This window comes from Cottoperca gobio, chromosome 16, assembly GCF_900634415.1.
Source record: "Cottoperca gobio chromosome 16, fCotGob3.1, whole genome shotgun sequence".
Classification (NCBI taxonomy): Eukaryota; Metazoa; Chordata; class Actinopteri; order Perciformes; family Bovichtidae; genus Cottoperca; species Cottoperca gobio.
The window spans coordinates 12,984,659-13,000,868 of NC_041370.1; the positions used below are offsets into that span (position 1 = coordinate 12,984,659).

The 16,210-nt window shown below is 38.4% G+C and overlaps 1 protein-coding gene across 1 annotated transcript; it reads left to right on the forward strand.

The window, feature by feature from the left end:
• The first annotated feature begins 517 nt into the window (after positions 1-517).
• On the forward strand, positions 518-15,555 carry c4b (complement C4B (Chido/Rodgers blood group)). The gene is made up of 41 exons (XM_029451612.1): positions 518-675; positions 987-1,176; positions 1,265-1,436; positions 1,522-1,592; positions 1,687-1,775; positions 1,869-1,951; positions 2,040-2,127; positions 2,278-2,401; positions 2,530-2,671; positions 3,264-3,376; positions 3,468-3,626; positions 3,728-3,892; positions 3,989-4,180; positions 4,577-4,720; positions 4,817-4,940; positions 5,917-5,988; positions 6,082-6,294; positions 6,402-6,513; positions 6,779-6,849; positions 6,936-7,075; positions 7,171-7,386; positions 7,782-7,833; positions 7,953-8,042; positions 8,137-8,343; positions 9,966-10,044; positions 10,210-10,402; positions 10,524-10,619; positions 11,561-11,723; positions 12,024-12,217; positions 12,301-12,459; positions 12,544-12,603; positions 12,679-12,769; positions 12,855-13,020; positions 13,131-13,221; positions 13,935-14,009; positions 14,084-14,186; positions 14,286-14,375; positions 14,477-14,581; positions 14,690-14,773; positions 14,882-15,014; positions 15,099-15,555. Exons 1-41 carry the CDS (start codon positions 545-547, stop codon positions 15,238-15,240), a joined length of 5,184 nt encoding a protein of 1,727 aa, XP_029307472.1. The 5' UTR covers positions 518-544; the 3' UTR covers positions 15,241-15,555.
• The last annotated feature ends 655 nt before the right edge of the window (positions 15,556-16,210 follow it).

Below are 16,210 nucleotides of genomic sequence, written 5' to 3' on the forward strand. Positions count from 1 at the left end.
CCCCTTCTCTTCTCTCTAAATCATTCCTGAATTAGTAAACAGTACTCACTCCAACCCCTACCCAAAGAGCCCAAACACGATTTCTTGTAAATCACATGGTTTTGGGGAAAACTGGCTGGCTTGCAGTAACTAGTGAGGGAATGGGTACACATTGTGAAACAGAAACAAACACTTTCCATTCTGCAAGCCAAGTAAAAACATAGAATTGACTTTTATAAAAATCAAACATGCTGTAGACTGAAATGCATTTGTCAGTCCACAATGAGTTGATCTGTATGGTTAACTTTATGCTTTAGATCAAACGTTTAAGATATCATACTTTCATTTAAATATAAATACTATGTATATATTACACACCTTTACACATACATGTTATATCTGACAGTATGATGATGTTCTCAGTTTATGTATTGCCAGTTAGCACATGCTACATAAGACATCACTCTGAAGAATGAGACTTCTTTCTAAGTCATCTCAGAAGGAGGAACAAAAAAAACAGAGGGAGGGCGAGATGTGAGAAAACGATTGAGAAATACAGGGGTGGATGAATAACAACATTTCAGTTAATCAAAAGCCTGTGTCAGAGCAGGCAAAGAGCTTCGAAATGGAGCGCTACATCTTTTCGATACTGCTCCTGATCTTGACTGTGGAACCAGCTTCTTTAACGGACGATGGGTAAATGTAGACAGAGCTGCATGAATCTAAATTATGTAATAATGTAGACAACTTTGTTTTTTGTTTTTTTCCGTGCAAAGAGGCTTAAAATATGCATTATGTCTTCGAAAGATTTGATATCATTACACATAACAGAATAATTAATGTTTTCAACATAATATGTTAAATGATTATTATATAATTGTGTCATAATGTTGTAGTATCAAATATGCAACATTGCATATGTTTCTTTATTGGCATAGAAGTCTATGAATGCAAAAAAAATAGCAATAAAGGATATCATAAGTGCTATTTTTCACCTTTGTGTGCAGATTCTTCATCTCAGCCCCCGGAGTGTTTCATGTGGGTGTTAATGAGAAAGTGTTTGTCCAAATGGGAAAGTCTCATTTGAATAAAATTGTTACTCTCTACCTGGAGTATGAGAGTAGTGGTATTGTTGTGTCTGACAAGAAAACTGTTCTGTGTCGTGAAGAAGGGAAGATCAGTACAGTTGAGCTCAAGGTATGAGACATCTACCACTCCAAAAAGCTAATCATTTTGACAGGATTGATAGGACATTAACCCAAACTTTTAATTTGCATCTTTACAGATAGATGAGTCAAGATTGCCTAAACGTTCTGATCATCGACTTCTGTACCTTGCGTTGATGGTAGAGATCCCCCCCTTTACTGCCAGGAAGTCAACAAAAGTCCTGGTATCAAAACACAGGGGCAATATCTTCATTCAGACTGATCAGCCAATCTACAACCCAACACAGAAAGGTGAAAGGAAAGTCATTCTCCACTTAAAAACGAAAGCACAAAGATTGTTTTTAACGCCATTTTATGTTAATTATCTCTCTTCTAGTAAATTACAGGATATTCACTCTTGACCACAAGTTCAGGCCTCATGAAGAAGTGTTCCAGATATCAGTCATTGTGAGTGAGACATACTTTCTTTAGGAATAAAGAGCATTTAAAACCACATTGTCATGGTTTAATTTCATGGCTCATACTTATCATTTTATTACAGAATGCAGCTGGAAACAAAGTAATTAAGTCCATAAAGACTGCAAAGGGAGGAATACTCAGAGGCACATTCCAAATACCTGATATCTCAAAGTATGTTAAAACAGATTTACAATAAACTGCCTCTAAGATTACAGCTCAAGCAACTCTGACTCTTAATAACACATTCATGTTTTCTTTACAAAGAATGGGCACATGGAAGATTACAGCACACTATCAAGGTGGTGAGGCAAATGCTGTTTCCCGAGAGTTCAAAGTTAAACGATTTGGTAAGCTAATTTCATTTGAGTATTTTCCTTCTTAAGTATTGTAATATTTCGTCCCTCTCTAATACATTGTTACTGTTACACATTGTAGTTTTACCAAGTTTTGAGGTGAACATCGCAATGGAGCAGAGCTATATTTTGTTGAATGCTGAACAGTTTAACTTCACCATCTTAGCAAAGTAAGTGTTGATTATTTTACCATTTACTTTACTGCCAGGTTTTCTTGTTTAAACGGCATTAATCAATTTTGGCCAACAAGTACTGTATATTTTTAGACCCTCTTTTTGTCTTAACTTCAACTGTCACAATTTGACCATGATTTTCTCTAGATATTCACATGGTGAGAAAGTCAAAGGGGCTTATCACTGCCAATTTGGAGTGGTAGAAAAAGATACAACCCCTGGTCAAAAAATGAAGCCCGTCTTTATCAGAGGAATGGAGTTGATTGGTTCGGTGAGGAAAAAGATATCTATCCATAATTTATAATCCAGCTCATTTCAAGAACACATAATTTGGCAATTTATTGTATCTCTTAAGTGTTACAGTACATGAACATCAACACTGTATGTCATTCCTTGCAGGTCGTGGATGGAAGTGCAGCAGCTTCTCTCCAGATATCAGACCTACATGAGAACCTCCAAAAACAGCAGAAAAATGCTCTCTCCGATTTACAGCAGAGTGGAGCCCAAATCTATTTGGGAGTATTTGTCACCAACATAGAAAGTAAAGAACAATCTACGTACATACAAATATTTAAGTCAGGAACCATATGGAGTAAAGGGAAAATGTATTTTATAATATCTAAAATATTTTGTATACAGCAGGTGCTGTGCAAGTATAATGTTGACTCATGTTTTATGTTGAATGGCCAGAAAGCTAGTTTCTGTTTGCCGTTATGCTCCTACAGGCCACTGCAATGACCCTGGATGTTGTGAAATGGTATTTAATGAGAGATGTCAGTTTGATTTACAACCTCTTGTGAGCTTCAAGGGTTTTATTATCAGAGAGAAGTTAAATAGAATTATCAAGTCAAAAGAAATGACCACAATACTATATTCTATGTAATATAGGACAAAAACACAACAAAGCTATTGAATATACCCCGGCGAAATTGCTATAGGAATATATTACCATATGTGTCACTATAGCAGATTGAAAATCCAAGTAAGTACCCCATTGTCACTCCCAACTTAATATTGAATCTTTCTGATATTCAATAACAACAATAATTCTACTACTGTGTCATCTCATATTTGAGAGACATTTTTCTATTGTGATTTTTCATTGCATCTGATATCTGCATTTTATGTTCCAGGTGGTGAAATACAAGAGACAGAAGTTTACATTCCTATCGTTCCCAACAAATACACCGTGGATCTCTCTCGAACTCGCAGATATTTCCTTCCTGGATACCCGCTCGATGTGGTGGTATGTATGAAACCAACAAATGGGTACACGGCTATGTACGTGACTGTAGTGATCTTGTATGTAAAATATAATCTGTTTGGTGTTATTAAAGGTAATCGTGCGTCTCCCAGATGGATCCCCAGCAGCTGGTGTGCCAGTAAACATTCATGTTACACCACATTCAGAAGAAGCTAGGCAACGCACCACCGACCAGGAGGGGGCAGTGTATGATGTCTTTAACATTCCCAGTGTGGCTCAGATTACTGTTGAAGTTAGTATCCCTAAACAATTAAGTTAAAGGTGTTATCAAATTGATAAACTATTTCATTTTGCTTTAGTTCAGTTGAACTGTTTACATCCTTGCTTCATTAGGTTTCGGTAGATGGCCTTCAGCAGAGGAAAGTCATTGAACAAGCTTCATCTCCGAGTGCCAACTACCTTTACCTGAGTTTTACCAACAAGATGTATTCTGTGGGGGAGTTGCTAACTGTAAATTACAACACCCATGGCCCAAATGTTGGGTTTATATACTACATGGTGAGGCATATCTGAGTGAGTGTAACATGGTTGGTTTGGACAAAGAGAAGCCACAGATTTTTTATATCTAACATTTTTCAATTGACTATGTTATAGATCTTAAGCCGTGGGAATCTAATAGACAAGGGTTCTCTTAGACTGGGTACTTCAGTTAAACACAACCATCAGATAACATCTGCTATGGTGCCATCCTTCCGTCTGATTGGCTACTACTACAACCAGCATGGTGACATCATTGCTGACTCGGTGTGGGTAGATGTCAGGGATGAATGTGAGACAAAGGTCAAGGTGAGTAAACAGAACAGATAAGAGTGCAGCCTGAGCAGAGAGACAGCAGACAAATAGAAGTTTACCTCTGTCGACTGGGTTTGAGTAGGTTCATGCTGTATAAGAAGGACAATTCTTGTATTGTTTTGCATTTGTTATAAATGATGAATGAGGCAGGGGAGGGTTGTCAAAAATAATGTAAAGACTTAATGAAATTAACTTTAGCTTTGAAGTAACTAATTCACTGCTGCATACATTGTTGTTGTGGATGTTATTAGGGTTGCACCTCAATATATAATTATGTCTAGTCTAGTTTCAAACACCCAGCACAGCCTTTCTGTTTACATGTACACATGATTTGTTTTAATGCATTAATTGAATAAACCTTAAAAATCTCTGTAATATTTTTATTTTTAGGTAGAACAAAAAGGACCATTTATACCTGGACAACAGTCTCTGCTAGAATTTGATTTATATGGTCAGAAAGCCAGAGTGGCTTTGCTGGCTGTGGATAAAGCCATCTACGCTCTCAATGTCAATAATAAACTCACAGCCAAACAGGTAACAATTTCACACACTTCAACACACTGAGGTTTCTTTTAATTCGACCTATATATTATAATACAGTAAATGCAAACTCTTGTTTCCACTTTTCAGGTTTTTTCCTCTATGCAGTCGTATGACCTTGGTTGCTCATACGGTGGAGGAGCTAACCCAGCATCTGTACTAACAGATGCTGGCCTGTCTTTTGTAACTCAGTCCCAGTCAATGTGGAAAAAGGGTATGACGTTTTTTTAACATTATAAATGAGAACAGAACAAATGGATTATTCATCCGGTTTAAATTGTGTTATACTATATATATATATATATACTGCTTATACCTGTCTAGATGTAATAAAGATGATTTCAAGTTTACAACATAAAATGAATGCACACATACTTTAAAAGGAACAGTTCACACCAAATCAAAAAATACACACATGTTCCTCTTATCTGTAGTCCTATTTATCAATCTAGATTATTTTGGTCTGATTTGCTGAATGTTAGAGATATCGGCCGTAGAGATGTCAGCCTCCTCTTGATTATAATGTACCTAGATGGCACTTCGCTTGTGGTGGTCAAAGCGCAAACCAAATACATTGAAAAAACTCAACAGCATCATTTAGCTTCCTTCCGTGTAGTGATACAGTCGGTGAGTGTAGTTCGGTAGAAAGAAAATAGTCCCACTACATTCAAGAGAAGGCAGACATCTCTACGGTCAATAACTCCCACCGCTCTGCAACTCACACCAGAACAATCTAGTAGATTGATAAATAGCACTACAGAAAAGAGGGAAAACATGTATTTTGGATTTTGGGTTGAACTTTCCCTTTAATGTAACCAACATTTCAGATAATGGGACATATGCTATTGCAATTTGAGTATTGAAAGTGGTTTTTAAACGGTTGGTTCATATGTTCTCACTTGCTTCTTGATGTATCTAGCCATGCAGATAGTTTCAGTTTTATCCAAAACTAAAAACCAAAATATGTATTCATATATATAGTACATAGTACCCCAGGATGTAAGGGAGAAAAAGCTGTTGCTGTTTGTTGCCCTATATGTGTAAGTCGGGGTGAAAGGCAGAGATTAATGTAGATGCAACTACTAATGCAGAAATGTTTTCATAACACCAACAACCATCCAAACTCAGGCAGATGTCCACTTATTTATTATCCCATGCTGAACTTAAATGCTGTTTTAATACTTTTCCAGGTCTTTCCTGTGATTCACAAGCTGCAAGACACAGACGATATGTGGACCTTCAACAGGAAATGATGACCTTGAGTAAGACAACATTCTGGCATTACAACTCAGGTCTGAGATAATGTAAGATACTTCTGGCGAGAATATGCTATAAAAAATAGTTTTTTCTTTCAGGATCAAACTTTTCCAATGAAGAGTTTCAAGACTGTTGTGTCCAAGGGTTTTCTCTTATCCCTATGAGACGGACATGTCTGGAAAGAGTGAAGAGACTCTCTCTGGTGAAAGCAAATCCTGCTTGTGCAGACGCCTTTTTAAAATGCTGCCTTGAAGGAGAGCGTCTAAGAAACGTAAAGATGCAAGAGGATGCCCAGAATGAACTTGGCAGGAGTGAGATGAAATTGCGACATGGACATAACATACTTACACACCTACTAAGATGGCATTTAATAACTGTGGCATGATTAAATTACAAACCTTTTATTTTCTAATTTTAGCGTTGACATCTGACATTGAAGAGTTTTTCTTGGACACTGCTGCTCAGTACATTCGACGTTTCTTCCCGCCAAGCTTTTCGTTCACAGAATTTGATGTACATGGCAAAGGAAGGTAAGAAGTGGCAGACCATTTTTATGCAATATTTTCTTTTCCAATAAATGCAGTGGCTAGTAACAGCCGTTAAAACCTTTGCTACTATAGTTTTGTTTATATCCTTTGCATAATGTTACTGTTTGCTGCTTTTAATATTGTATATGTAAGACTCTGGTTAAATGCAATACCTTAAGTCTACTGTATAAAACATAGACATAACATTTGTCCGATGCATTTTTAGTAAGAACAAATTCTTTATTTGATCTTAATCGAAAACCTTTAGGTATTCTTTGGCTCTACCTGATTCCATCACCACATGGGAGATTCAGGTTGTCACTTTATCTGCAGCCACTGGTAATAATAGCTTCCTCCCACTTCACAAATGCATCCTAAATATTTGTCTGAGGAGCTTACCAGTAATAACTCTGTGTTTCATTCAGGTTTCTGTGTAGTTAAGCCGTCTGAGGTCCGAGCATTTAAGAATGCATTTGTGTCTCTGAGATTGCCTTACTCAGTGAAGAAATATGAGCAACTCTCTATTTCGCCTGTTATCTACAACTATGGCGATGCCAGACTACAGGTAGAAATAACCTCATATTTACATTAAGCATCACTTCAAAGAGAAATTAAATTCTTAATGTTAGTTTTCTCTGTGGACACCTGCATTTTTTATAGGTGGCAGTTCATATGGAACAAACTGAAGGACTTTGCTCCCCTGGCTCAGCCACCACTACGGCTTTTGTTAACGTTACTGTGGAGCCGATGTCCTCCCAGACTGTCTCCTTCTCTGCTGTCCCCATGGTAACCGGCTCAATACCCATCAAAATCCGTCTGTATGATATGGACTATGAGATGGGAATAGATGCAGTTGAGAAGACTTTGAATGTGTTGGTGAGTGACAAAGACATTATTCCATCTCTCTGATGAAAAACTTTAAAATAGCAACCTATCTGACAAAAATATATATGGAAACATATGTTACATATTGGATCTAAACCTTTAAAACCGAAAAAGTCTACTGTATTGATATGTTACATATTAGCATTATCTCATAGCCTTTCAACACTTTAAACAAAAACTCTGATAGCATTGTCAACTGATGATGTTATTTATGCTCAAACTAATGGTCAGTTTAAAAAAATAGTAGAATATACTATAAAATATTAATTAATGAGCATTGTGTACTAGACATGTTAACTTTAACCAAGATGTTCTTTCCACTTCATATTTCAATATGTAAGGTAAGAGAAACGGAGTAATAATCTCTCTATCTTCTCCTGTTGTAGACAGAAGGACTAGAAAAGAGAGTGGAACAAACCAAAGTGCTTAAATTCGATGGTGAGTTGTTTCAGTATTTCTTAATAATACTTACAAGAAATAGTTCCCATTATTTTTGTCTTCAATATGTGTTACTTTAATATTTGCTTTAATCAATCTATTTCTCTATATCTTGATAGGGAGGAGCGCACAGACTTTCACTATTGACGGATCTTTACCAGATGACGTAGTCCCCGACTCCAGCTCCAATATGTTCATTTCAGCAGAAGGTATGTGCTGTTAGAGAAAGACATACAGAGACCATACCACAGACCTTTGTAAATGACAGATCTCTTACCCGTTTTTTATGTTTTCATCTGACAGCGGATGGATTTGGCCCTTCTTACGCAAAGAACCTTCTTTCTCCTCAAAAGATTGCTAGCCTGATCGTTTTGCCTCAGGGATGTTTAGAACAGACAATGGTACGACTGGCGCCTACAGCTTCAGCCCTCCGCTACCTTGACCTGAGCGACCAATGGTTTGATCTGCCCGCTGGTAGCAGAGATGATGCTCTTGATAAAATTGAGAGAGGTAGGAACGCATCAAGCAGTTACTGTAATCGCATACCCTCTTCCTAATTTTTTAATCCCTTTCTCTGTGAATAGGAACACACATTTAGAGAGAAGAAAAGAGTAATAGCTTAAACTTAAATTCTGACATAATTAAGCAAGCGTATCAGATGTCTGCGTCTCACAGGCAGAACTGCAACCTGAAGCACTTTACGCATCAAGGCTATTTTTCTGATAAATATATTTTTCTACATTATACAACTTAGGCTGAGCAGAGTGACCCTCCCTTTGGTTTGACTCTCACTTTAATGTTCACACTCCCTTCACCTGTGCCCAGAAGCTTGGAAGCAAGACACAGGAACATCGTGGGTATTGAGGGGCTGCAGTGTTTATTCATGAGCAAACTGTAACCTACACTGTACATTTACTGCCACTAGACAACTTCACTGCTAACCTTTTCCGATTGCAAGCACTTGTCTGACCTGAGCAGTGGAGACGGTGCCGTCTCTCTCTCTCTCTCTCTCTCTCTCTCTCTCTCTCTCTCTCTCTCTCTCTCTCTCTCTCTCTCTCTCTCTCTCTCGCTCAACCACACACACTAAGCACTGCCTCATTGAGCCACGATCATAAGTGTTGATGGAAAAATAGATCAGGAATACTACTGGACTCATCTGGGCGTGTATATCTGGACAGGTGCCATTCCTAATCCCTAAAGGTAGCAATATTCCAAACTGAATCAGCTGTTGATCACTTGCCACCCCCACCAGAAGGTTAAGAGGAGTGATGAGTCAATGAAAGTAAAAAACAAAAACAATGTGTTTTTTCAAACAGTGTGAAACACTGCAACCATGGGAGGTCCTTGAGCATACAGTCATAAATGAGCACAAAAACTTTTAGGCTGATTGGTCCAGTAGTATGCAAGATTAGCCGTGGACAGACAGACAGACAGATACACACACACACACACACACACACACACACACACACACACACACACACACACACACACACACACACACACACACACACACACACACACACACCTGTACACATAATTCCAGACAAAAAATAACAACAGTTGTCCAAACAGTAATTCAACAGTTACTTAAAATGTTGCATTAGCAACACATTAGCTCAAAACAGCTAATATAGTAAAACTAAGTTCTAACAATTCACAAATCAACAATACCTACAGATATCGCTCCAACACGTGCATTTGAGGAGTGGATAAAAGATGCCTGTCAATATTTGCTGAGTCATAGATCTCACAATATAATGGATGTAATAATGTCACTTGCTGTGGAACAGTGCCAGTATTGTTGCTACTTGCAACAAAACACCCAACAAAACCAACTGTTGATGGCTGAATAATAGTGTTTCACCTTCTTGGTTTAAAAAAGAATAAGGAAACATAGCTTTGCAATGTTTCTGGATATAACAGTTGAGAAACATTGGATAGAAAACCTGATTAAACATGTTATATATGGGAAAATATGGGCAAAGTTAAACTGTTTAAAAGTGTCTCCTCTGCTTTTTGTGTCACATTTGTAATGAGGGATGTTATGAAGGTTGCACTCTTTACGGGTCACTAACATGGCTACATGACATTTTTGTCTATTTATGTTTTATAAACACTTTCTTTGTCAGGTTATATGAGGATTTTAGAACACAAGACAAAACACAGCGGAGCTTATGCAGCCTGGGGTTCAGTGCCATCTAGTAATTGGTGAGTATGTGTTATTCTGCCTTAATGATTTTTGATATAAGGTAGTTACTTCCAAAATCTCACTTAGTAAATCAACTTTCACCATTTCCAATATTTCCAAAATCAGCTTTTATTTATACGCTCATCTCCCTTGTTTTTCTTCTTGTCTTGTCTTCTTGTCCTCAGGGTGACGGCCCTAGTAGTGAAAGTGCTATCGCTGGTGGCGCAGCGTCAAACAGAGACTTTTGGACAGCAGGGCAGGAAGGCTAAGGTTGTACCAGCAGAAGAGATCAGGCACTCAGTCAGTTACCTGCTCTCAGTACAGACTGCCGATGGGTCATTCAGTGACCCACATCCAGTGCTACACAGAGGAGTTCTGGTAACTTCTACTGCATACATGTTAGAACATGCATATACATATATTAGAACAATATTGGATGTGGCAACAAACTCAATAGCGGTGATTTGAATGCAATATTGTCTCTGTGTGTTCAATGTAGAACAGCAATGACCAAAAAGCATCCATGACGGCTTTCATAAATCTTGCACTGTACCGGTCCCTTCAATTCCTGCACACCGAACTGAGAAGCGACGTGGTGAGATAATAGGTTCTGATGAAATATCTTGACAACATTGCATTATCATGCAATTATGTGCAGACATTTATGTTGAATCCTGATGAGCTGAAGGGGGGGGGAACAACCATAGCGACAGAGCAGGGGCTAGGAGTATGGCAGAAACTCTAGCAGAAAGTCTTAAGCGTTGAAAGAAGAGAAGGGACTAAGGGCAGACACGGATGCTGTGTTACTGCTCTTGAACAGGTTGGTATTTGTAAAGTAGTGCCCGTTCAAAACATGCCCTTTGTCCGGGAAGACTTGAAGAAAGCGCTCCTTGGGGCGGGAAAGTTGAGGCACGCTCACCGGCAGGCATAAGTCATAAGCATGCGTTGACAGTTGTTGTGTAATTACTCTCACTGCCAGAGGGGGGAGACAAAGGTTCCATACTGCAGGTTTAACATTTGTGGTTTTGAGTGAAATATCTTGAATTTGGATGGATTGCCATAAAATTGGGAACACACATTCATGTTCAGAATAAATCATAATAGTTTTGGTGATTCCCTAGCGCCATCATCACAATCTTTCAGTAAAATATATTCAGTACTTTGGTTTATAGCCTACCTGCAAAACTAATGTCAGTCCCATCAGCCTTAGCAGTAGGCCTACTTTGTTTTTTGAGCTAATTAGCCAATTTTAGCAGGCTAACACACTAAAATAAGATGGTACCAATGGTAAACACTATACATGCTAAACATCTGCATGTTAGCATTGTGAGCACATTAACATGCTGACGTTAACATTTAGCTCGAAGCACTGCTGTGCCTATAAGTACAGCGTCAGAGCCACTTACGAGGCTGTCGACACTTAGCCTTGTTGTGTTTTTTATATTGAATGTATTTTAATACACTGTAGTCCATGCATACTTTGTAAATATTATATGCAAAACAATAATTGACTACCTTCATGCTACTTTCTACCAGGAAGCAAGAATTTCAAGATCAACAACATATCTCCTGTCACATCTTGAAGAGCTTCAGCATCCCTACGCTGTTGCCATTACAGCCTACTGCCTTGCAGTTTGCATGCCACAGGGAACAAATCATTCATCTGCTTGGACACAACTTAAAACACTGGCAACTGAAGGCATGTTCAATCTAAGCTATAATAGGTTTGGGAAATATGGATAAAATATGTCATAAAGCAGTCTAATTGATTTACAGCAATGCCTAATACACCAGCAATATCAAAGTGATAGTTTTTATGGTGTAAACTGTAAACAGTATGGGGCAGAACGATTGTCAGTTTATCAATTTATATTATCTCATATATTTACATATTGCCCAACCCTACAAGCAAACTTACTTGTTTTGGTCAAAATGTGAAGTATGCCATTGTTTGAAATTGTTTACATTTTTTACTTATTGTGTATTTCCTAATTATCAGGGGAGAATGGCTGTTATCTGTACACAGCTAATGCCAAGCAAACGAATCAGGAGAAGGCAGATGCCATCACAGTAGAGACTACAGCTTATGCCCTTCTAGCTGCTGTGGAACTTGGGCATACCCAGTTTGCAGACAAAACTGCCTGCTGGTTAACCACACAAGAAAACTATTTTGGTGGCTACAAATCATCACAGGTGAATATTTGTTGTTGTTTGACCCAAGAAACATTACAGTAGAGATGTTAAGGATTGTAATAATGTTTTATTACCATGACCAGGATACCATCATGGCATTGGAAGCCCTTGCGGAATACGAGCTAAAGAGGGCCGTCATTCCCGAAGCAAATCTAATGGCACAGTTCACAGTCCAAGGAAAGAGAGAAATTATAAAGCTTGCAATGAACAATAGGAAGGACAAAGTGGAAACAGACCTTAAGGTATAAGAGCATTATCAACATTACACTTAAATACACACATAAATATTTGACTTCATTCTTTTTTTCCTGCGTCTTTTGTTCCAGAAGTTTCAAGGGAACAACATTGTTGTGAAATTGACAGGAAAAGGCCAAATCAAGCTAAAAGTAAGTTTGATTAATATCTGTATACATACTGAAAGAGATCCATAATTTACAGTAAATCACAAATCTCTTTGGCAGATTGCAAAGGTTTTCCATCTCCTGGACCCCATAGACCATTGTGACAAATTATCTATCAACGTCACTGTTGAGGGGAAAGTGAAGTACACTGGTGAGATTTTGTCACTGATAACAAGTCACAGCCCCATGTATTGCTGATAAAAGCTACAGAGTTACATTAACCACTGTTTCCCCAGATAAAATCTTGGAAAATTATGAATACTGTGATGATTACAACGATGAGAAGGTGGTGCGAGTGCGACGATCAGCGATTGAGTGGTTTGATGCTCGCACTCGAAACAGTAGAGATCTTGATAACAACTTAAGTCCAGAAGACATCATCACCTACCATGTCTGTGTCAGGTGAGTTGACTGAGACGTGCATCATATCTGCTCTTTATAAGTATTTATGAGACATTGAGCTTTGAAGGAAAAAAGCTTTGCCTGTATTTTCATTGCTTTCCTGTTTGTAGTCACAGCCTGAGCAGCAATCTCACAGGAATGGCCATCGCTGACATCACACTTCTGAGTGGATTTGAGGTTGCAACTCAGGACCTGGACAAGGTCAGTAGTTCTCTCTTCATCATCGTCATCCTCAGCACAAAGTGGGAGGGGCTATACTGACAGTTGGCGCTTGGATGGATATGAAAGTCTCTGGGTTGAATCAGTGCAAAAGATTAGCAGCTGTGTCAGAAAATATTTAGTTCTTGGATAGAAAGTTGATAGAAAGGTGCAAGCCTGTGTACATACAAATGTGAAAACGTAACTAAGACTTTTTACAGGGCAAAAGACTGAGTCCTGACTGAGTCTGGCACGTAACCTCCTGTAAGACGTAGATCTGCTGTTTTCCTTTAATGATTACAGTGTTGAGAAAACTAATGTTTCAATTGACAGCTTAAACATATTCAGTTTCAGTTGTTTCTTTTGTACAACGGCGCCATTTTATTTCTCAACTGCAACGACAAAGCGGAATTCACTCCTGTTATGATTTACGCCTCTGTCTGGCTTGTTCTCCATAGCACCCATGGTGGAAGGTCCTGGGTCTGGTAGTTTTTAGAGCTGTCTAGCATGACAAACTGACGGGGACAAAACAAACAAACAAACAAAAATGTGATTTCTCCGATATAAGGTTGAAATAAATAAAACTGTGAGCTGTGATACAAACCTAGGATCATAGAGTCACCTTTCTATGTTAACTAACATTGAAGATGTCATAAAAATGAACAATTTGAAATGGAAATATTGTATCAAAAAGTTTCATTCTTGTCTCCTTGTAGCTAAAACTGCTACCTGAACAATACATTTCCCATTATGAGGTCTCCAATGGAAGAGTGCTGATCTACTTTAATGAGGTAAGGCTGAAATCGTTTTACATACACACACATTTTACATGTCCAGTACTAAGATATTTCTTCTCTCACTCTAGCTCTTTGAATCAAGTGAATGTATTAGTTTTGATGCTACACAGAGAGTACTAATCAGCCTCCTACAGCCTGCTCCAGCTGTATTCTATGATTACTATGAACCAGGTAAGCTTTTTCTTTTATATTTTCTGCATTTTTTGGATAGAGGGAACATCTTTGTTTAATTCACCAGGACTTCATGAATTATTTGTGCTTTCCTTGCAGACAGAAAGTGTACTGTTTTCTACTCCGCCCCCCACAGAACCAATATGGTCTCCAAACTGTGTTCAGAGGATGTGTGCCAATGTGCAGAAAGTAGGCCACTACTCCAAGACCCATACTGACAGACAAACATGAATAAATGTAGCTGTCCACTTCAGGTTTGCGTAAATAACATCATCTTATTTTTTCTTTAGGACCCTGTCATAAAATACAAAAAACATTTAGAATTGAAGGAAGTCGAAGAATCACAAAGAGCGTCCGTTTTCAACATGCTTGCTTCTTCCCTACAGTAGATTACGGTCAGTAGTGCACACAAGACATGGCGGTGTAAAGTATCTAATATTACCGTGACTATAAAAATGTCACATCCATATTTTCATGTATAGTGACACTTTGCTTCATTTCAGCATTCATTGTTGAAGTCCTGACTGTTTCCATGAAGAGTAACTTTGAGCTGTACAGAATGAATGTAAAGAAGGTACTCAGATCACGTAAGTAAACTGTAACGACAAACCTTAGCATATGGTGTAACCCTGACATTTAAATGTTTATACTGGGAAAACCTCTCTCAAATATAATGACAATCATCCGTCTCCCAGATGGAGATATCCTTGTGAGTGAGAATTCTGTTCGAGTGTTTGCCAAGAGGCGTCAGTGTAAAGGACAGTTAGATTTGGGAAAAGAGTATCTCATCATGGGCAAAGACGGCGGCACAACCGACTCAAATGGAAAGTAAGTATAGTCGATGATATTAATGGACGTATCACTTTGCAATGATGAATTCTCATTCTGTTCACTCTCTGCCTCTTTTTGTAGGATGCAGTACCTGTTGGAGTCAAACACCTGGGTTGAAAGAAAGCCTTCGGAGGAAGAATGCAAAAAATCTACACATGTAAATGCCTGCACAGAGTTTGATGCGTTTACGGCGGAGTACATGATAAATGGCTGCAGACAGTGAAACACGCAAATCCTTTTCATTTAACATTTTTTGTGTAGTGTAACCAAGTTACAGTAGTTACCCAGGAGATGCACAGTCAGCATGGGTGTTTACTTTTTGTTCACTTTTTTAAAAACTGTTTATTGTCAGAGTCTTGAAAGAATCGCATAAGAACATCCATACTTAAGAGGCATTATTTCTTGCCAGACAGTAAGTGGATGAATAACTCCACCACAGTATCATTTTATAGTTCACTACTTACAATGTAACCATTAAGCGTGTCTTTATGACCAATACAGCTACGAGTGTTTAAATAAAAAAACACCTTGTTATGTTTGCCTTTGTATGTGTATAATTGGTTGGGTATTGACTAGATGCTTACATGTTGAGATAATTATTTGTGGAACTCAACAGAGCAACCGAAAACATTTGCACTTTTATGTCTTTCCAAATAGTGTGATTCAGTTTGGTGTGCTGGTTTGATTTATCTTTTCTGCTGAGTATATTTATTTTTTTATGTTTTTTTTTTCTTTTACTGGCAGTAAAAGATCTGAGAGGGGTCTCTGTACTCAACGCAACCCCCCTCAAAGTTACCCCCCTCCTTACTTAACATGTGCAAGGTAAGGAGGAGGGGAGAGGGGGAGTGGTTTTTGGGTTAGCACATAAAGTGGCATAACAGTCTGCACATAAGACTGTCTCGCTTGCTCCCGGTGGAGTTACACAGTGACAGGATTTGGATCAATCATCACCTCGTAATGAAAATAGCTCTTCATTAGCTCTAGAAAGCTAACACTCCTCAAATGCGCTCCACTTAGAAACATGCTGCAGAAGATACTGAGTGCAATTATATAATACATGTTGAGTTGTAGTTCATGCAGAGAGCGGTAATGGGAGAAAACGAGGGGTAGTGGGAGGGAGCAGTGCAGCAGGAGGAGGAGGGAGGCATGGGTGGAGAGGTGAGGAACAAGCAAGGGCTTATGTGCTTATATTA